Source organism: Phycodurus eques, chromosome 16, assembly GCF_024500275.1.
Source record: "Phycodurus eques isolate BA_2022a chromosome 16, UOR_Pequ_1.1, whole genome shotgun sequence".
Taxonomy (NCBI): domain Eukaryota; kingdom Metazoa; phylum Chordata; class Actinopteri; order Syngnathiformes; family Syngnathidae; genus Phycodurus; species Phycodurus eques.
The window spans coordinates 17858048-17881083 of record NC_084540.1 but is presented as its reverse complement, the minus strand read 5'-3'; the positions used below and the strand labels follow the sequence as shown (position 1 = coordinate 17881083).

The 23036-nt window shown below is 44.1% G+C and overlaps 1 protein-coding gene across 2 annotated transcripts; it reads right to left on the bottom strand.

Moving 5' to 3' along the window:
- Positions 1–1071: 1071 nt before the first annotated feature.
- Positions 1072–22821, bottom strand: kank2 (KN motif and ankyrin repeat domains 2). Of its 2 annotated transcripts, XM_061701187.1 has the most exons (13): positions 22736–22813; positions 13832–13906; positions 8595–8676; positions 6980–8353; positions 6327–6530; positions 6140–6248; positions 5359–5859; positions 5192–5279; positions 4441–4660; positions 3565–3707; positions 2621–2821; positions 2280–2378; positions 1072–2083 (listed from the first exon to the last, which is right to left on the bottom strand). In XM_061701187.1, the coding sequence occupies exons 3-13, from the start codon at positions 8629–8631 to the stop codon at positions 2027–2029; spliced, it is 3033 nt and encodes a 1010-aa protein (XP_061557171.1). In that variant the 5' UTR covers positions 8632–8676; positions 13832–13906; positions 22736–22813; the 3' UTR covers positions 1072–2026. The 2 variants fall into 2 exon arrangements, with proteins under 2 accessions (XP_061557171.1, XP_061557172.1); XM_061701188.1 differs by lacking the exon at positions 13832–13906 and having other exon boundaries at positions 22736–22821.
- Between the last annotated feature and the right edge of the window lie 215 nt (positions 22822–23036).

Genomic DNA, 23036 nt, shown 5'->3' with positions numbered 1-23036 from the left:
GTAAAAGAAGTAGTTGACATTTGAGTAAAGACTTGGGTTCTTTATAATCAATGATGTCACCCAATAATTTCCAAACGATTATAGTTTAGGTAATGTAGCTCATGCAAAGGAAGACCAAACATAAGACAAGACGACAATGCTTTTTCCTGCATGACTCACAACAAACCATCCATCCATCCATTTTCTTTACCCAAACCATTTTACACAAAGTCTGCATTTAGTTTAAGCCCTAATTTGAAACCCTAATCCTGTTTTGAAACCCTACTTTGAAAACCTAACCATGTTTTGAAACCCTACTTTGAAACCCCAACCCTGTTTTGAAAACCTAACCTGAAACCCCAACCCTGTTTTGAAACCCTAACCCTGTTTTGAAACCCTAAACCTGTCTTGAAATCCTAACCCTGTTTTGAAACCCTAACTCTAATGAGAGAATATTTGTCAAAAAACAATAACGTTCATCAGTTTGAACTGTAAATATCTTATCGTTGGAGTGTATTCGGTCAATATAGGCTGGAAAGGATTTGCAAATCATTGTAATCTGTTTTTATGTTTCAAACAACGTCCCGTCACTGGAATTGAAGTTCTTAAAATGGAAAAAATATGATCAACTATCTTTATCTTTTTTTCTTTTTCATCAATTTCAAATTCCTGTATTCCAGTCTTACCATTTCTTAATTACTATTGGAGTACTAAAAAAATTGTCCACGTGTGTACATATATATATATATATATATATATAGCTATATTATATATATATATATATATATATAGCTATATTATATATATATATATATATATATATATATATTGTAAAAATATCTCGTGTTATTTTAAAAAAGGAAGAGAATAACGAATAAAAACAACACGGGCTTTATTGGCGAGCAGCTACTTGGCACTGGGGCCCCCTCTGGTGGACATTTGCCAGCACTGTCGACACTGGTATTGTACACTACAAATGTATTACTAGTAGTCTTCGTACTGCACTACGTAGTAGTTTTAACAGTTATCAAGTTAAATAAACTTTAAAAGTGCAATGGCAACAAGTGTAGTACCAAATAGAGAGGTAACAGAGTCAGTGTGGTCCTTATTTATTAATATTTCTTCAAAACCAAAATCAACAAAAAAGCACAAATGATAGAAGAAAAAGTCTAAAACTTTTACATAACCCTTCATAAGAAATGAGCTTAATTAATAGCTGTGCGGTTACATAGAGTATGCGTGAGCCTAAAAACCTTACGTGTATAAAAAAAGGTAGATGCTTAAATGAACACCTTTATAAAAAGTGAATTGCTCCAAAGTGAATATGAAAGTTTAGTGGGGTTAAAAAGTATTAGAAATCTTGACATCAATAGCCAATGCACTTCGATTTTCGGTATGATAGCTACCAGTTGAAGGGGGCATATATTATTTTAATATAACTTACACAATTTATCCTTATCGGACCCTCGTCAGTCACTTTCTGTTTCTATTCCTTCATGCGTGACCACACTGAACAGTCTCAGTTGTTTCTCCTCCCGAGCACAAACAATTACAAACACAATTTCATAAAAATTCTTCCTTGCGGCCATCAACTTACACGTATGACAACACAAAACACGGTAGTACCTTATTGAACTTATTCATCTGTTGGCTGGTGCGAAAAAAACAAAACTAGTCATCCATCGAGGTCCTGAGGTAAATCAGACGTGGGAAGGAAAAATTATCAAAAATAGAATACATAACATTTGGTGTATAAATACAGATAAAACAGTTGCGGTGGTGAGAAAACCCGACCAAGGACACTTATTATCAAACACGAGAGGGTGGCTCTTGTTATTCCACATGGCTGTGAATTGTTACATCACGTTTCTCAAAACACTTCAGTCGCTCACGTTACACAACGACAAACAAAAGAAGGGCTGTGAGCGCCGGGCAGCTGATATCAGCGGCGTCGGTGAGTCATGTGACCATCACTCGATCGTCATGTGCTTAAATAACGGGGGTGAGAGAGAGCAAAGAGTTTGTCGGCTGCAGAACCAGCGGAGTCTCATTTTGTTTCACTGGCAGGGGGGGAGGAGCCCAGCAGAGGAGGTTTCGGAGAAACCTAAACGATGGAAGAAAATAGTTAGCATGAAATAACCCATTTGGCTGTGAATGTTCCATATTTATAGCCGTTTTTGGTACTACGGCTTCCCCCCAAATGCCAAAAAACATGTATGTTAGCTTCACTGAAGACTCTTAATTGTCCATAAGTGTGATCGCTAGATAGAAAATGGATGGCTATTTGGGAGCTTACTCACAGGGGAAGGAGGCTTAGCGAAGTTGAGGTGGGCATACAGAAGCACGGCGATGTCGTTCTGGCTGGCCTCCAGGGCAATGGAGAGCGCTGTGCTGCCATCCTGAAACACATTGACACAAAATGACGAACTCATTCACTGCCAACCTTCCCAGTTAACATGGATATTTGACTTCTAAAGCCGTCAATGGCAGTGAATGTGTTAAAGGGGACATATTAGGGAAAGGGGACTTTTTTTAATGCTTGCATACAAATAGTTGGGTCTTCAGTTAGTTGATTAGTTGATTACATTAACGCGCTATGTTGGGAGAGAAAACAAAGCACATAAAGATAGCACAAGCTCACGTTATCAGTGAGGGTGGCGTCACAGCCGGGCACAGACAGTAGCTGCCGCACGATGTCCACGTGACCGTGCTCGCAGGCGCACATGAGCGCCGTGGAGCCGTCCTCGTCGCGGATGTTGACCTGGGCCCCGCAGGACAGAAGGGCCCGCACCATGTCCCCTCGGCCGTGGCTGACCGCCAGCATCAGCGCCGTCTGACCGGCCTACGAAACACACATTGAAAATCGGAAGACTTTCTTTTAACCCTCCTAAAGAGGAGTTCTTAAAGGTTTTGGGTCCAGGGACCCCTTACTTCTGACGACACCCTCAAAATCCTAACGCTAATTAACCATAACTACCACGTGCACCCCTATATGCCACAGGGAATCAAAAGTTGCCTATTTTTGAGAAAAAAAAACTGCGAAGTGACAATATCATATTTTAGTATGAGAATAAAGTGCTTTTTTTTATCTTTACATGAAAAGGATGGATTTTGTCAGGATATAAACTATAAAGTAATAATCATAAAAATCTAAGTCGTACTTTTTCAAGATCTATATTCTGGTACTGTATATATCATGGTAGCAACTTTTATATGTTAAGTTTAACAGTGTCAGTGTCATTTTTAACTTACTCTCACAATATTATTAAATTGCTAAATGTGTGTCTTTTCTTTATGTCTGTGTAGATTGTCAGTCATCCCGATCATCATGGCAAAGGTTTCATCGAGGCAACTGGACATTCCTTTTTTTGTTGAATTTGTTGTGTTTTCTCTTTTTTTTCTCCCAAAAGCATTAAAAATGACTCAGGCAATTATAATAGTATGCTCACAACATGTAGGTATGCACTTTTTTTTAAATGATACGACAGACTGCCAAAGTGGGAACCTCGGTTTGACAAACCACTGCCTAAAAAGTCATCAAATAGGATTATTGTAGTAACAGCAAGCGGGCAGTAGAGGGCGCACCTGGCTGGCCTTGGCGTTGACGTCCCCGGTGCACAGCAGCTGCAGGACAGCTTGAAGGTCGCCGTCTGAGTGGAACGCGGCCAGAGCGGTGAGCATGATGGCCGTGTAGCCCGCCTTGTTCTGCTTATCGGCATTACACAAACCTGTCGGCAAAAACAAAAAATAGAGGACATTTAGGCCCAAACACAAAATAAGAGATGTGCAATGTTGTAAGCACGTCTCCCTTATATTTGGGATGGAATCCTACATTGCAAAAACATGCATGCTCGGTTCATTGAGGACAATAAACTATCCACAGGTTTGAATGTGAGTATGAATGATTGTCTTTCTACATTATATGTGCCCTGCGATTGGCTGGCGACGAGTCCAGGGATGTAAGGACAAATAAATAAATAAATAAATAAGCATATGAGAAAATAATATAAAATATGAGACAAAAACATTACAACAATTCCAAATAAAAGATAACAATTTGGGGGAAAATAATAGAAAAATATGAATCCCAAAAATATGATATTACATTTTTCCCCTGGCATGTCAACTTCATTGAAGACCCAAAAATGCCCATTGATGTGATTTTTTTGCCTATATAGCATTTGCCCTGCAGTTGGCTGGGATAGGCTTCAGCTCACCGGCAACCCGAATGAGGACAAGCACTAGAGAAAAAGGATGGATCAATGCGTTTTAACCACTTGTTGCTAGGCAGAATTTGTGGTTTGATTAAAAAAAGTGTCCTACATCATTCTCACTGTGCTGTTTCCCTGGCAACCAAGGCAGAATGCCCCACAGGCAGGGCCATCATAATGTATAATGACATCTGTACAAAATGTAATGCAATTGAATACAGTTGATCCGCACCAAATCTACGCGACTCACCGGTGTCGAGCAGCAGTTTCACCACCGGGAAGTTAGAGTGCGAGACGGTGTAGTGCAGCGCCGTGTTCCCGTTGCCGTCCGCCATGTTGATGACAAACTCCAGCAGCTGAGGCGAGACGGCGGCGAAGGCGTCCATGTAGGCCCGGACCGCCGCCGCGTCCGCTGCCTTGTGGCAGGACACGCGCAGCCACTCCTGCAGCACGCTGGTGTACGCCTCCCTCTGAGTGGAGACACAATGAGGACACTTTCAAGGAGATATTTTATGGAAACTTCACTTTTTAATGGTTTGTATACAAATTGTTGGGTCTGTGAAGTGCCATCAAGTGTGAAATTCAACAGCCAAGTAAGTGAGATGTTTGATTCAAAATAATAGATTAAAATAAATAAATAAATAAAACCCCGTTAATATTAGAAATAAAGATTAGGAAAAACATGTTAGAAAATGATGTCCAAGAAAATGACATAAATATACAAGTATGAAAAAAGTCATTTTTCCACTCCGGCCTCTGCTCTCACAAGTAAAAAGAGCTGTAGTCAGAGCTCTTGTCTTTGTAACAAAAGCCAGACTCGCCACTGGCTCAGCAATATATGGGGCGGGCATGCCGTCACTAACTTGCATGAGACAGAGGCCCTTAAAGCAGCCTAATTTCAGGAAAATGAAAAATAATCCTTTTTGTTGGAAAAAAAAATGTATATTTTTTTTATATTACATATATATATTAAGACACACTGCTGCGCCGATTGGACGTACCGCTCCTTGTTGGCTGAAGGCCTTAGGCTCCCCGAGGACCTTTTGAAGGCCACGAAGAGCTGACATCAGGCTGTCGCTTAGTTCCAACCTGGAATGGCAACAGAGCAGGCCGCTGATGTTTTGTCCCCGTGTCATTTTGCCAGTACAGAAATCACCGGTCGGCTTACCTGACTTGTTTCGCGGGGACGCCCAAAGACGTAGGCTCGGATTCCGATTGGCTCGAGGGGGCCACGGTGTCCGCGTGTTGCCTGGCGACGTCTGGACTTTGAGCGCCACATTGAGGGGCTGCTGAGAAGGCAACGGGCGACTCGGATTCAGTGCTGGTGGCTGATGTCGGACTGACAGTCTCCTGGCAGGCAGAGTTGTTTGCTGGGCACGGGGGAGCCGGGCTGGCGCCAGGCGGCGATGTCCGGGATGAACATTCTGGAGCTGCAGTCTCGGTCGCTCGTGACAGTTGAGTTGCGTCCGCGGTTGTAGGCGGAGAGTCGGGGCCCTCGGCCGCCGGTCGGACGGTCGCCCGCTGAGGTACGTCATCGCCCTCTAGAGGCCGGGAGGCTTGCTGGTGCTCGGCCGTGGACTCTGACAGTTTTTCCCGGGCTTCGTGATACTCGCTAGAGTCGCTCTCCTCGTCCGAGCCGCTGCTGTCGTCCGACGACGTCGACTCGTACCTGTGGGAAAACAACACGTATTTTTTTCAAATATTTGTGTATTTTTACGCTAGTAGTCAAGTCTTAACAGGAAATATTTGTATGGGAAAAAAAAACATATAATAATTATAAATAAAATAAGTATCAAATATCAAATGAAAAACAGTCAGTACGGTGATAACTGAGCGTGTCTTCTTGTGCCACGCTGTGCAAACTAGTTCGTAACAGTTGAACCTAAGATTTCAGGACCGTCGTAAACCGAGGACCCCTGTACCTAATGTTGCGGTTGAATGACACATACCCTCCATTGACGCCAATGAACTGGAGGTTTTTCTTGGTAGATGGTGAGCCGGGTTCCCCCTCTGCTTTCCGCTTCATGATGGACCTCAGAGAGGACTGGGGAGACGAGGCTGTACAAAAAGGTTCAAATCAGTCCGTTTAAACCCAGCGGAATGGAGGCGGGAGCAGCGTCTTTAATAACAGGTCACCTGCTGTGCGGCCGTCTTGAAGCGTCTCTGCGCCGGCTTCCAGGCGCGTCTCATTCTCTTTGACGTACACGGCAGCAATCTGCTTGCCTGCGGTGCCGACGGCGACACCGGGGTTGGATACGGGCACCGAGGTGGACAACTCGCTCTTGAGGATGTCGCGCACCTGCTTGGAGCTGACTGCGATTGGCAACCCCGCTGGGACTTCTGGAGAGGGAAACATTTTATTCCGGGCAGGTTGTAGGGACAAAAGTATTGGGACTTTTGGTCAATACACTTACAGCAAGTAAAAATGAAATAAAATACACTACTGACAAAAAGCTTGGGATATTGGGCACTTTGGTGAAATTATGCAGGTGAACTTAATATGACCTTCTCTAAACGCACTTCAAACTATGAAACGAGGCTACATTCAACAGCATTTTGAAAACTTGGAACACCCCCTTTAAATACAAATAATAATGTAACCAGGAAATGTATTGATCGATTGCTATTCAGCTCCTTGTAAGAGAACAGCAAGCTGTGCAAAAAGTCCTGAAGCGCTGAACAGAGAAGGTCTATTGAGTTTACCTGTAAAGGTTGTAGGGCCTTGAAGAATCAGGAAATTTCACCTGAAAGCCGAATGACAAACTTTTTCAGAGTAGTTATTCCAGTACCTGTCGAGCTGTCAGTTTGCCCTCTGTGGTGGCCCCCAAATAGCGGTGAGGGGGAGCTGCAGCTGACCGCTCGGAGCAGAGTGCCCACCTCCACCACAGTGGGCTGTTCCAGCGTGTACACTTGGATGCCAACAGTTCTCTGTTCCCTGTGCGGGGACTGCTGTGTGAAGCTGACCACAGTCTGCAGGTTGCCGTCCTGTAGCTCCTGCCAGCCCATGGTGGTGGCCATCACAGGGCGCTCGGCCCGAGGGCCCTCGTCCTTCTGGGTGGACGTCGCTTGCAGCTGCGCGGCGTGCAGCTCCGCCATCATTTTTTTCAGCTGACCCTCCAGATGAACCACTTGGTTCTTCAGAGCTTCGGCCTCGGGCAGTAACCCCAGATCCACCTCCCGAACACCCACCCCAACCTGGCGACTGCTCTTCTGGCCCTCCGGTCCCACTCCAATGGTGCGCAGCTCCCGTTTGGCATCCGGTCTGGCACCAGCCACGATAACCGTGTCCTCAATCTCGCATCCCGAGTCTTGTTTGGAGCCCTCCGGTGTGGTAGGAGACATGGGCGCTGATGTCTTGTTGGCACCCTTCTCTCCCACGCTCGCCTCTTCTTCCGGGATGTCGATGTACAGCTCTCCTCGGCTCCGACCTCGGTTGAAGCCCATCGTGTGGCCCAGAAACTTCTGGCTTTTCAGTTGGACGCTAAGCTGTCGCTTCTCTTCCTGCAGCACAGAGATCTTCACCTGGAGCACAGGTATGGTCTTCACCTGCTCCTCCAGGTCTCGGATCTTCCTGAGAGCGGCAGCCATCTGCTCCCGGACGTGCTGCAAGTGGGCCGGGGTCGGCGTCACCGGGGTGGACAGGCCGGAACTCATAGGAGTGAAGGTTCCTCCTCCTCCTCCGCCTCCGTGGGCCCGGTTGAAGCTGTGCGCACTGCTGATGGAGGTGTTGGAGCCTACCACGCTGCTGTGCATGCTGCCCAGGTTGGAAAACCTCCTTCCTTCTTTCTCCTCCTCCAGCTTTCTGCGCGCATCCAACAAGGTCTTCTCCACGCGGGCAGTGCTGAAGTTGGGGCGGTGTGCGGTGTGGTAGCCCGGAGCGCAGTAGGAGAAGCTGGATTGCCGACTGTCCACGCTGGCATTGGAGCACAGAGACTCCGTGGAGGTCCACCAGGAGCCGGCGTAACCGTAGCCGCCGCGGGGCAGCGAGCCGTAGCGCGGCCGCCGCTGAACGGGCACCTTCTTGATGGTGTTTCCCTTCTCGATATCGTTGACATATTTGAGGAAGTCCAGGTCCAGACGGTAGCCATAGGGGGTCTCCACTGAGTAAGGCGCCTCCTGCTCCTTGCCGTGCAGGGAGGGGGCAGCTGGCGAGCTGAGCTTCCCTGCAGCGGAAGGAAAACAACTTTCAACAAACGGAAATCTGCGTCTAATCTTGAGCTCAGACTTTGGAAAATGGGATCAACTCTGGGCCAATGCGCTATTTGTGTACGCAGGCCGGATAATGAGGCTGAATGCGACTGAAGCTCCTCCTTTTTAATAACATCAGTCAAATTGCATTTTTTTTCACATCACATCACAGAAATCAGTAGTCATTAGTGGGATTAAGATCCAATCAAAATGTACCTGGAAAGCCCGGGTCCATATGCAGCACTTGAGCCATTTTAGGCAGGGGGCTGCTATCAGATAGTCACCCGCTTACGCTCACCTGCAGGGAGATACAAACAATTGAATTCACTTCAACAGTTTGTAAAAAATGCTGCAGTTGCTCAAACGGGACAATATGGTCATCTCCCTTGCATCCCGGGCGTTCCCACGGTGACAGTGGATTACCTCACGTATCAGTCTACTATACTCGGTGGTGGACAGTTAGTGGGCCTCAAAACACTGCAGCACTGACCAACATCTAAAGTCTAATATTTGTTCCATTAATTTGTATTCATTTATTCACAACTGTCTATTCTCTTCATTTCGTAGCGTTTCTCTTGGCTGCACTGCTTCAAGTACACGCTGGCCCTTGATGATGTCAGCATTATTCCATCCTCTGATTGGTTAGTCAGGGCAAGCCAAGACAAAAAAGCAAAACACGTGTGTAGCCATCTGTACACATTAATACATTTAAATTCTCTAGTGATTATGATGTACTGTACTATTAATTTGGTTTGTTTGTTTTTGTCATGTTATTGGATAAATATTAATTCTGAACTGCTCCATCTGATGTTGCAACATTGCACAGTTGCGTGGGGTCATATTCCATTTTTGTATGGTATTGATGGTTTCTCTAATTGCGACATGGTAGTGGTGGTATTAGGAGCTGGATTAGGTCCCCACTTAAGGCGCATGTACCAAATTTACTGATGACACCAGCCGGGCAGCACAGAGAATAGCGGTTAGCACTTCTGCCTCGCAATTAAGAGGTTCAGCGTTTGAACCTCAGCTCAGAACTTCTTGAGTGGAGTTTGCATGTTCTCCCCGTACTTGGTGCGTTTTCTCTTTTATGTCAGTTCCACTTCACAAGTGTAGCCTGTAGCAAGACAAATGGTCCCTGCGGCTGCTCTTTAACAAGACAAAAGCATTTGAGTGTTTCCCAATAAAAAGATAGAGTGATCTGTGGCGCTGTGCACATACACACACATACACACACACGTCCTCACTTTCACTTTTTCAGCTCATCATTGTTATTGTGTGACTTTGGTCTGCCCATTAAACCCCTCCCGGCTAATTTTATCCGTCCATTTTTCTGAGCGGGTCACAGTCGCTTGTGCGTGTTTGTTTCTCTTCTTAGTCTCCGCAGAAGAGGAGTTACGGGGGGAAAAGTTTCCTGGCAGCCAAATCCAGGACAGAGGTTTGAGACTTGCAGCCTTATTAGGAATCGTCTGCGCACGCGAACTGTGCCTCGCAAAATCAGAGTTTGCGCACACATACACGCACGCGCTTTTTCCTCAATTTTTTTTTTTTTTTGTGTGTGCATTACTTTTCCACTGCTTTCTCCCCCATTTGCCCAAACGTCAGCTGATGATCAGGAGTTCTCAACTGGCCTCCCTGTGCTCTGTGGTAATTGCGCAGGACCGTGATGCATTTTGCTCAAACACATGACTGCTTGTTCCTCCCATGGAAGCCTACAAGCTCATCCCGTTTGTCCGCTTGGAAAACATTAACTTCCTCGGTCATAGGGGATGTAATATTTAACCCGAATCCAGACATGAGTTCCAATGTTGGGAGTATAGTATGGCTAACAGAAAGTAACGAAACGACAGTTTCTGCTGTAACGCAGTAATGTAAGGAATTACTAGCAAAATATTGTTAACCATATACTCATTACAAGCTCAGTAACGCAGGTAACAATGCGTTTGTGGCGATACATTATCCTGCACGGCCAAACTGAGATCAAGCTGAAACCAAGATCAAAACCTAGATTTTGGGTGCAGTTAAGACCAAGTTAAGACCAATAATTTGAGTTGAGACTAAGTCCTAACCGAGACTTCAAGTTTAAACTAAGACAAGCCCAACATATTTTGTAGAGACCAAGTTAAGACATTGAGTTGAAACTAAGTCAAGACTGATTAGTCTCTTTGCCAGGCTACTGATGATCTACTATGTAAGTATTATTTATTGTTTGCTTCTAAAAAGTACATTTAATGTCATGTAAATGTAAAAGTAAAAATAATATTTTGGATGACAACTTAGAGTGATAAGAAAAAAGACAGTTGAGGTTTGACTTTGTAAGCAGTTACAAAAGTTCCGTGGAAAGATGGTCTATTAAAAGTATAAGTACCATTTGCATCTGTTGTTTTGGCATTTGTTGTCTTGATGAAGGTCGTCAATCTGTTAAGGTTAAGTCATACTTTAGAATTCCTGGTCATAGAAAACTGTAATAACTCAACGCAAACGTATTAGTAATGTATTATCTAATAATGCCAGCAACTAGTAATATGTAACGGATTACACCACTTTTGCTATACTTAGGACTGAGTGTGAGAGTCTTCTGTCTTCTGTGTGTGTGGCATTGTCAGTTCACATCATTTTAAGGCTACTTTTCTGGTTAGGGCCGTTCTCTCGTTTGTGACTGCACCGATCGCTTGCTCACTGGCTGGTGAAAAGTAGGACGCTTGGAAACGCTGACAAATGCGCTTGGTATGTTTGAAGTCCCAGAGTCAGTTTAATGTCTCGATGCGATTTCTCTTATCTGTGCCCTTCATCACCCGCTCATACCAACACTGCCACACACACGCTTATACATACAGTACAAGCGCGGCCATTTTGACATTGAGGCGCAGCGTACGCTTGCAACATCTGAAGCTGTTAAAATGAGAGACAGTTCCTGTATTGAATTGGATATGTTTGATAAGTCAGCCAACCGTATTGGAGCACTCAGCAGTGATTTGGATGACTTTTCACTTTTCACAACTAGGATTTATGGAGATGGGAAAATGGGTGATGGGAAATACATGAGGACAAAATAGTGGTGTGGAATAATCACAATCAGGAATGAAAGCGAGGCGCTTTTGGCTTTTGTTTATCTCCAGTGTGGAATTAAAGTATCACACTGATGTTTCATGTTATACACAGCAGGACAGTGTGTGAGAGAGAGTGTGTGTGTGTGTGTGTGTGTGTGTGTGTGTGTGTGTGTGTGTGTGTGTGTGTGTGTGTGCGTGTGGAGGGGCAGAGTTGGCAGGGGACAGTTGATCAGATATAATTAGAGTGTGCGGCTAGCTACGCAACCAAACATCGTCAACCCGACGGACTGGTGGCCGGGGCTCGATTCGAATTGCAGACACAAAAACTTTTCGTCTCGTTTTCCCACATCAGCGCCTGAAAAAGAAAAAGCGAAAAAAACGCCAACGGCAACAAAACTCCCTCCGCATCTGTCTCGCTGGCGGTAACACACTCCCCCGTGTGCACGCTCCACACTGAGAGTTCCATTGAGATGACATGCTAACAGAGACAGTCTGTTCTCACTGAATTTAGTAAGCCTTATTCCAAAACATGTAGTCATTTACTGTTAAACAAAAACCTCTGTTTGCATGTTTTCTATTCTAACTCTGAATTCTACAGAACCGCTTTGTTTGAAAATATGTATTACGCCGACTGCCATAAACGGGTTCAAATTTTTGTTATTTTTTATTTGCATTAATTGAATGGCAAACCCATGTACAGTAAGACAGTGGATGCTGCGTTTTCTTATTTTTTGGCAAGGGTGAGTCCCTTTGCAATGCACACTACCACCACCTACGGGACAAGAGTGGAACATTACCAACTGCAACATGGATATTTGGTGCTCGCGAAAGCGGGGTACATACTGTACACACAGATAATCGGGCCAAATTCGAGCATTTTTCTCCCCTTCCGATCAAGGTCAGCATAGCCCAATTGTCAGATGTCTCAACACGATTATCCTGACTGATTATGTGGTGCGGGGTGTGTTAAGAGTGTTTTTTTCCCACATCAATCTGAAAATCGGAAAACAATCGAGCCGAACAATTGCAAATGTTAAACCTGCTGATCAACACCCAGTTTGGCCGAGCCACGGATTCTGAAACTGTGACACGAAACGGAACGATAGCCAATTAGGAAGTGACCTGATATGTGTCGAACATGTATGGTTTGTGAAGTGTTTTAGCACAGTTTTTTGGAGTGCACTTAGCATGCGAATGGAGCTTGAGTTGCTGGAGAATAGTCAACTGTGAAATATGGTGCTAAATTTTTCACAGAAATGTTTGTCGCCAGGAGAAATGGGCATAATAATCGATTAACTGCTTAATACAGCGTTAATAATTCTTGTCAGTTGTATGGAATCATTTGAATGCTTTCAATTGATTCCCAGCTGACTTTGGGCGAGAGGCTTTGTACACCATGAAGTAGTCGCCAGCCAATTGCAGGGCTCACTCAAAGTCACACCAACGGAACATTCTGAGTCTTCAATCAACCCAATGTGCATGCTTTTTGAAATGTGGAAGGTAGCTGGAATACAGGCTACAATCACAAAATGTCAACTAGAGGAAGTTGAGCTACATCGTCGAGCGGACCTCCGCGATGGTACAAGTCCTCTGGGAAGCTTTACTCTTACTTAACTTCCTTGAAATGTTTTTCATACATATATTACTGTAACATATGACTTTACTACTGTGTTAGCAGAGGCTTGTGATTAACTACACTGTTCTGTCTTACAAATTACATAACTTCTGGTTACCTAAATGCCACAGTAACGTAACTCCGTCGTAAACTGAGGACCCACTGTGGAATAATTAATTGTTGTTTTTCTGCATGATCCATCAAGAAAATCTAGTCCGCTCCCAGTCTTGAAATGACTTTTCACATAACAGCCTCATGCAAGACAAAAGTGCAGCTCCACTCCTTAGCGGTGATCCCTTCCAGTACATCTGCGTGCCATGTTAATGGAGGTGAACTCTTCCTCTGCGTGCCTTTAAGATTAAAAGCCTCGCGTGGTAAAGATGGAGGTCAGCGTGCGCTAAATGCTCATCTGCGCAATGTCCAGCATGATTTTCACAAGAATAGCTGCGTTACACGTTTGACCTCCCATGGCACATTGACAGCAGCACTCCCTCACGGCGGTATCTGCAATATGTGATTCACAGTATGTGTACAGTGTTCCTTTCAAAAGATCGGGGCCACCCCGAAGAGTCACTTCAAATTCCAAATTCAATTGTGACTCCTCCAAGTGTATCAAACTCACCGCTTCCCCACACACTGAGTCACCTAACTGCTGTTGCCATTATAAAGGATTATATCACGGTATTGCTAAATCAGAATTACCACCTTCCATTAGGGTTTTTTTTTCCACCAAGTTTCCCAAGCTCAGGAATGGTTTTTGAATTAAGAAGACAATATTTTCCATTTCATACCAGCAACGACGGGGGCCCGCTCGTCGCTGGTCTCCTCCAACTGCCTCCCTTCTTTCGCTTTTTTTAGCCCAGCACCTGTGAGAAACAAAGAGCAAGAAGGCTTAGGCTGTGGCCGAAAACCATCATGGGTCGAAAAAATGCAAAACTCAGGAAGGAAGATAAGTAGGATTGTGGCAAGTGGTCATCAGAGGCATCATTCGTAACGTCATTTAACTTGTTGACTCAGAGATAAAAACAGACTTATGTCAGGGTGGAAGAGGCCGGCCCCCGCGACACTCTAAACACCGCTTGCAACGCCAGCAAAAACATTCCAGTCGTTCTGAAAGACACCGCGAATGTGAAGAATAAAACCCCGCGAAATGCCGATCACAGTTTGACCTGTTTGCGGTGCAGCCAGTAGGTTGAAGACGACCGAGCATCTCCTCGGGGTGGGAGCCTCCCCCTGCGGTGTGATTGCGAAATGTTTTCTTTGAACAGCTGCACAAGTCACCTTCAGACTCCAGGCTAAGACCATGAGCCACAAAACCACAGTTCAAACAAGCGGTGCAGTTCAGTTTACCACCGTACGGTTAGGGACGATAAATCTGACCTTGTGTTTCCACCGCGGGCTGTGACAGCTAAATACTGTGACATCACAGCAGCGCGACACAGTGTAAGTCGACAATGAATTCATCAAGTAATCGTCACATACTGTACTGCTCATCACACTGATTTTTCCTGGCTCGCTGTCCTATTTGTAAGGTACTGTTGAGTGTTGGAGGTGCTGAATTTGAGTCGGCAATCTGCTGGCTTGTGGCATAGTATCAGAATGGGAAAGGTGCACTTTCAATCGCTTCCCTGAAGAAACGGTAAGAAAACAAAACACGTGATAAGCACGTTCATACAAGATCTCCCGATGGCCACAACTTAAGCAGAGTCAATCAATGCGCAGACTCGCTGACTGATTAGCCAGTTAACAGCAAGCCAATTCTATAATCATTTGCTGACACCCATGTCACTCACCAGGCTATGCCCCGCCTTTTAAAGCCTTACACACCCAAATCAAAGCTAGTACAGTAGCTCACCTATGAGTAGAATGTGAGGATGGCGACCTCAAGTGGACAAAAATAATATCTGAAGCTCACATGCATGTTATCATGTTCAATAATGAAAAATAAATTTTATTAAATTAATCGATTAATCGATGGGATAATCAATAGACTACTAAAAAAATCTAAACTAAAAATCTTTAATAACTGCAGCCCTAGCGCCAAGAGATTCACAAGTAAAGCTAATGCAGGGATGACAGCTTTACTTGATATGACAGTCCTATCAGAGCTTTTTATTGGCCCAAAACTTAGGTAGGGAGGAGTAATTGGTTTAGTAGGTTTTGTTGGTGCACCAGTATGCACAAAACAAAACAAAAACAAAAAAAAGATAAAACATGATTTATTGCAAATTATTTTATGGATCCCCTAGGATAAGAACGGATTAAGCATTGATGCTTTTCAAAAGAAGACGAGTTTTGTATGAGAAGTGGTATAAATGCATTTCGGAGTTTGTTTTAGGTAGCAGAGTGGATTGTTGCCCAAAAGTGATATGGATCCAGTACTGAATTGTAAAGGAACCCGGGGGATGCACAAAATTCAGAAGCAATTGAATGATGCCCGCTGAGAAATATCGTGCTCGTCTATGAATTTCTTAGGTTATAGTTGCGTTTTAACCAAGCTGTAACTTCTGACAGTGGAAGCGCATTGGACGGTGGCTCGTATGCAACTGAAGCCAAATGTACAGTTTATTGTTATCAGGGCTTTACATTCCTTTGCTGTGAAGGGGAGTGCGTGCATGTCGTGGACAAGTGGCGTGACTGTGTCTGCTGATTGTCAAACTTCCACCAAGGCTTGCTACCAGTGAAATGTTTTCTCGTCTTTTCAAGCTAGTTTTTGAGTGACCTTTTCGAAAGATCATAACAAGCCTTGTTGTTGTTGTTGCTGCCACCGCCACTGCTGCGGAGCTCATTGTGTCACGTCAGAGGCGCTGAGAGGGCGGAGTGGCCTGGGTAGCAACAAACCTTTTCGCGGGGCTGGACATCACAAAGACCCATTCATGTAGGGCCCCCGGTTCCACAGCTGGTTCTAATATAAAGAGAGGAGGGGCATCTCCAAGGAAGACAGACAGCATGTGCATGAGTGTCGGGCAAGAGAGTTCACCTCAAAATAAACAAATAGCTGCTGAAGTGTTGTTTGGGACTCGCATGATGACACTCAAGTGGTTTTGATGTCTTGATTTCCAGGAAACGCACGACTGAACACTTGGAATCCTGATTTGTACAAACTCGAGGCAAAGAAAAACTGTAAAGAAAGCAAAAGTTGTGGCGCTTTTAAGGTACAACCCGCTATTTGTGCAGACGGCAAATACTTTAAACTCACAGATGCCCAGACGCACGGATACCGTCCAAAGTCTTCACGCTCCCACGGATCCACAAACACAGCTGTGCCCTTTAAGTCCATGTCGTCAGGTAAAGACTCTGACGACACGAGAGCTGGGATTTAGCTCCTTTGAATTTGTCAGGAACATTTGCGATGACATTTCCAAGCTAATTGGTGCTAATGGGTTGAGGTCGGATAGAGGAAGGGTTTACAGGAAAGGGAGATTCCCCCCAAGGACCCGGTAACAACCCGGTCACTTCCTCTCAACCCAGGACAACAGAATTTAAAACAGAAGGGGGAGGAAAAGAAGAGAAGGGATGATGTGAAATAAAAGTGAGAAGTTTTTAAATGGAAACTTTTGCCCACCAGTGTGAATCACTGCAAATCCAGGATGTAGTCAACTCCCAGAGGGGGGAGCGCACACATCAGGAAGATCACACACAAGATCAGAAGAACAACTAACAAAAAGTCAATATGTAATTTAAAATGTCTTCGCCCTGAAGATACCCATGATTTGTGCATTCCACGTCTAAAAATATGCGGACAAAAGAGTGTGCTCATGAGGAGCACAGGCAGGCAGCACTTTATCTTTCCCGACTGAAGCTCATTTATGGTCAAGACTTTCGTTCCTCTGGGGCTACGGACGATCTTAATCGAGATGCATGGAGCAGTTACACAACAACAGGGACGTGTCTATTCACTGAGACGTCTGTGTCTGCCTCGCTCCTCCATGTGGAAAACAGATGGCTTCTTTCAGGCCTCTATATAATAAGTCAGCAAAACATATACTGTATAACAACCAAACTGTTAACATGAGGAGACCGTAGTGTTCTGGAATCTGATGACCCCGTGACGTACATGGTGAAGTCGTGGCGGGCCGACGGGACGTCGTCCCCGTGATTCTGCCCTTTTGGAAAAATCCCTGCTACTCGCATTAAAAAGTGCGGCGGGACAGAGGAGCTAGCATGAGGATGGCGACGTGCTGAGCGGCCTGGCGCTGGCCTTAAAGGGAGGGGCCGGGCGGCTCGCATTACTCCCGGAGCAGAGTAAACGTTATTGGGTCATCCCGACAGGAAACTGAGTGAGGGAGAGGCACCGGAAAGAAAGAACCCAAAAAAGAAGAAAAAGCAGGAGGTGGGGTAGTCAGGAGAAAATGCCTTAACGGAGGTGGGGAATTAAGAGCAGAGGAGAGCAGAGGGGCCGACGGCGGGGGTCGTCAGGGGAGGAAGACGAAGTCCAGACGGAAGCAAGATGCTTGTTCAAAGCGGACTTTGGGTTAAAAACTCTGGTCCAGTCTAGATTGGACGCCACAGCACGGGAAGTCATTTTAGTACACAGATCTTGTCGGTTCCTTCCCGCATTTAATAAGCTTGTAACGATACAGTATCCAAAATGAAAATCCTGATACTCTAAGGCTATGTTCACACTACAAGGTATGAAGCCCAATTCGGATTTTTGTTTTTTTCAATCCGATCTATTTATGTCGTCAATCACGCTACAAAAACAAATGAGACTCCCAATGTGAACGGAATGCATCCGTGAAGTGACGCGCACAAAACATGGCGTCACGTGACGAAGTGTGTTTATGGAAGTAAATATGACGCCCATGTAGTTCTCAGTCCTGACGCGTTTGTGGCAATTTCAAGGATTCTGCTCTTTTGTCCGGCGTCATGACTCGGGGAGACGTCGGCTTTCCCCACACACCTGAAGAGTTATGGTCGTAAATATTGAACACGTTCATAATTGAAGATTGTTGGCCCCGACCGTTTTTAAACCCTACAATCGTGACAAATCCACTCTTAACACCCCTCAGATAAGGATAGTCTTATAGGATAATCTTAGAAGACATAAAATTGTCTGGCGTTTGACGTGCTTGGTCGGTAAGGGCCAGAATCGGGTTGATTGTCCTTATGTGTGTAACGGGCCTAATACGAAAAGAGCAAGACTATTTGCTGTAAGTGCTTCAAAAACACTTTCAAATCCAATCCAACATGGTCGTGAAACTTCAAAGACACCATCCTGAAATTCATTTTAAGAAAACACACATGTGGATGGTCTGACAATTATATTATGTTAATAAGTGCTATATATCATAAATATAATAAATGTAGTATTGATATGAATACATTACTGTAACAAATATGAATATAAATCTGATTTATATATTTTTATAATATATTTATAAAAAAAAAAATTTTTTATACAAATAAATTTGTATAAAAAATAAGAAAATCAATCATGTATTGTGAGGTTCAGAAATCGAGAAACAAATCATTAATCATTAACTTTGGTGTATTGTTATTATAGCCCACCCATTTGAGAAACTTGCCCCTTTTACACAGCCTGTCCCACTCATCATGCCGGAAGGTTTCACACTCGGTACTCACTTCTCACTCCTTATTGTGTCGCTGTCTAACGTATGTCACACCATCCAGGCGTGCTGACGTCATCACATGAATACATTGTCTGATTCCGAGATGCTGTGTCATTGTGTGAAAGCGTAAACACAGTTGTGGAAATAATAATCTGCCTTCGCTTGTTTCTGCATGAAAAGAAAGATGGTTAAATATGGCTGCGATGGGGCTATTTTGTAGGATCTGCATTTAAAAAAAAATTTTTTTATTAAAAAATAATAAATAAATAAACAGTTGTGGCAAGATTCTGCCTTCACTGGGTTTGATGTAAAAAGCAAAGCCAGATAAATATTGGCTGTTTTGCCGCATCTCTGTGCAAAAAGGGGAAAATCATGCTAAACCTACTCTGGAATATTTGTGAGTTTCAGGTTTTCAGGTCGAATATTCTATTAAGGAAGCTCAAATGGGATTATTGGTCTTTGCTCTTCATCCATATTAGACCATATGCGCACTCAAACTTGATTTACTAGACAGTAACAACTCCTTCCGCAAGTGTAAACAGTATCTGTCTGCTTTTGCACAGGGCCATTGTATTTGTTTAAACTCCTGCCACATGTACACACATTTTTTTTATAAGAGCATCTCAACAGGACACGACGGTCGGATTGGCAACGGCTCCCAAATGAAAACAGCAAGTGTGCTGGCCAAAAGCGGCGAGGCGAGGCAAATGCCTGAGCACGGTCTCTGTTAGCAACGGTGTTTCTGTTGCTAGCCTGGGAGCGGTCCTTGGAAAGCATCACGCTCGGTGTCATCTGGCTGCTCCAGTTGGGTGTGTTTTTGGAAGCATCTTTTTTGGAACATCTTAAACCTGTTACTCAGTTGTTCTAAAATTGATTGAATGTCATCTTTGAGAATGCCTCTGTTCTAACATCAATCAAATGTGAACTTTTATGCTGTTATTGTGAAATACATATTGTACAGTATACAAAACATCCTTTCATCCATTTTCTACAGTGCAAAGGATCGGGACCGGGGTGGACCGCAAATAGTGGAAATCTGCGGATAATTGATGCACGTTATAATCCACTGAGGGAAAAAAACGTTTTGGTTTTTTTTTACAAAAAAAAATTATAATTCTTGAATAAGCGGGGATAAACCACCAATAAGCAGTTTCAGGGTTGGTCCCCCCCTAAAAAGAACAACAACAAAAAAAAAGTTTTTTTTTTTTTGTGTGTTAAATCCGCTCATAGGTGAATCCGCAGGTGCCAAACCGAGAGTATGCGGGGGGTCAACTGTATATTTTAAGAAACAAATCTATAAATCTTTAAGTACAAGAAAATTACCACCAAAAAAAAACCATCCATCTTGTGCAAATTTAGATGCGTACATGGAAATAATTGTTTAAGTACAAAAAGAAGGTAAAAAAAAAGTTAAAAATGTATAATGATGTCTTAACTTTGACAAAACATATAGTACTTTTGGAACAAGTGTCAACACTATTTTATGTGACTTTTGAGGTGTCTTTCCACAGAGTTGTGTTCAAATTCCGACTTGTCCAGCTATGGGAACGTTCCGCTTTTAAGGTTCTACTCTATCCTGATCAAACGCGATAGATGGAATGTTTCGCTCATCAGCTAAGGGCCATTAAAATGTATATTTCCTATTCAATACACTCCCTGAAGACACTTTGATTGCAAAAACCCGTCCTTTCATCATTTGAGTGATAGAGTGTATTGTTGTACAAGAACAGATGCTTCATTATCCAGTCGTGCACTCGTCAGTAGACCGTGTACAACGTCATGCAGGTTCCAGGGTGTAATTTCATTAGTCCAGCCAGCGTGTGGCACGGTGTGAAAATGGGGTTTATATCCCCGCATTCCATCTTAGCCCCCAGCGAGGGTGTCCAAATGCTGTAACGAGATGCATCGCATTCCAGCGACAAGATTCCGCGGGGTCCTCACGAGTCAAAAACAATGCGGAAACAAGTCATGTTTGTTCGCCATTGAGCTAAGGGTCATGTTACCACTGTTACAAAATGGTTCCATTGAGCGGTTGTGGAGCATTTGGTCGGCTCCTCTCCCCTCACTGAGTGAGACACAAACAGACGGAGCCGCAGACCACTCGGCGGGACGGAGCCCATCCGGAGGGCCGCGCAGCTGCTCCGACGTAGAGGCGACCGCTGGCAATCAACCCGTTGCGCACCAGCGCCAACAGTGTCGTATTGTACAGAGGACTGATACATGCGGCGTAGCAACCAGGCCCGTCACGACACCCCCGCATCCTGCCACGGTCCCCACAGCTCTCATCAGAACAACATGTGACATCAGTTCACTGAAGAAGCCAGACAACAACTGGGTTTATTATGAAATAGCTCATCACACACACACAAACCTAAACAATTATGTTGAGCGTCAACTCATTTCGAGTTGTTTTTTTTTAATGTTTCCCAAGTTGTCACTATGCGTTTACATACCGACCGAAAGGTCACATGCCGCCTTACAATGAATGCCCAAGTGCTGCATGCAATAGTAGAGCTGTCACAATTAATCGACAACTAATTGATCATCAAATTAATGGACAACGTTTCTGATAATCGATTAATTGTTTTAGAGACATTGTTTAACTTGTCCAAATCCTCTGATTACAGCCTTTCAACTGTAGATATTCTCGGATTTCTGTAATCCTTCATGGAAGCAGATTGATTATGTTTTGTGTTTAATCAAAATAATACATTTCCAGACATCTGCTTTTACTTTGGAAAACAATGATCAAAATTTCCCCCTTTTTTCTGACATTTTAAAGACAAAACCAGTAACTTAATAATAATCCGTTTATGTAAAAAGAATAGTTTAATTTATTATGCAAATAGTTGTTAATTGCAGCCGAAGTATGAATAACGTGTAACTGAGCGCGTGTGGCCGTTGTGTCCCGGGGCAAGACTCTTAACCCACATCGTCCATGGTTGGATGTTTGGTGGTGGTCGGAGGGGCCGTAGGCGCAGAGTGGCAGCCACGCTTCCGTCAGACTGCCCCAAGGCAGTTGTGGCTACACATGTAGCTTACCACCACTGGGGTGTGACTGTGGAGTGAATTAATTTAATAATGTGTGAAATTTTAACGCTTCTTTGAGTGCCTTGAAAAGCGCTATATAAATGCAACGCATTATTATCGTTATGTATTGCAGGGTCGGAAAGACAATTTGTGAAGGCGAAACTGAGTCCGAAAGGATCCCAGATGCACGGTTCGGGTTTCTCACCCTCCATCAATCTTTTGAGGACCCCCGCTACACCTCTTTTCCCTCGGGCGACCGCCGGACAGCTTCGGCCCGACCAGACGGGCCCATTTTTAAGGGCGAGAGTGGAAAAAAAGCGCACCAACATCTGGAAGTAATGAGGAGCGGCGGAAAGCGCGGACCCACCCTCTCCCATGAGCAGCTGCATGGACATTCCCATTTATAAAAAAAAAAAAAAAAAAAAAAAAAAAAACGTAATTATGACACTGTAAAACTAAATTATTGGACTTATGCACGTCACATCGTATGCTGTAATGCTGACATGCCTTCAATACAAAAAGTTGCATTAGCACCCACTACACGCGCACACACGGACACGCGCGCGCGCGCGCACGGACACGCGCACACAGGACCCCTTTAATAGAGAACAATACACAATATGATTGTTGGACTGGACACAGATTTTACTGACGGATGAACACAATTAAACACAACTTCTATGTAAACATAGAAACACATGTTCTATAGACGACAATTTAGGTTTTTGTTTGAAATGATTATTATAAAGGCACATTATTGTAAACCTCGCTAGCTTGAGGAGAGCACGGGATTCATTCATCAAAAGGAAGAAGGACGTCAAAAAAAAACCAACAACAATGCTTTTATCAGCTGATTGAGAAGCTTTATAGAGACATTACTTTTTAGAAAAATATAGCAAATAAGTAAGACCGACCCTTGGGGTGGGGGGAAAAAAATAAAAAATAAAAAATAAAGTCAAAGTAAGCTAGCTACTCGCGCGCGGCACGTGCCAATCGAATACAATTATAAATTTCAAGCGTTTTTTTTTTTTGTTTGGTTTTTCTTCCTTCATTTTAAAAACAGGTTCTAATGAAACTGGAGGCAGTTCTTACCTGTCCCCCCGTTTTGGTAAATCCCTGCAGCCGCCTCGGCCCCGGGAGCGCTCACACTGACACAAGACAAAAACACCGCAGCCAGGATGCTCCTCAGACTGCCTCCTCCCGCTCCTCTTAAAGGGCCAGCAGCACACTTTTGGGAACACACCCCTGCCTGCAAGCCAATCTTATTGTTATATTGGATTGCACTTTTCACTAAGATGACTCTCGAAGTGCTTCACACACTTAAAATGCAGTCATACATGTATAAAATGCAGAATCATAACATTTTACAGTTAATACATATCAGTCAAATCAA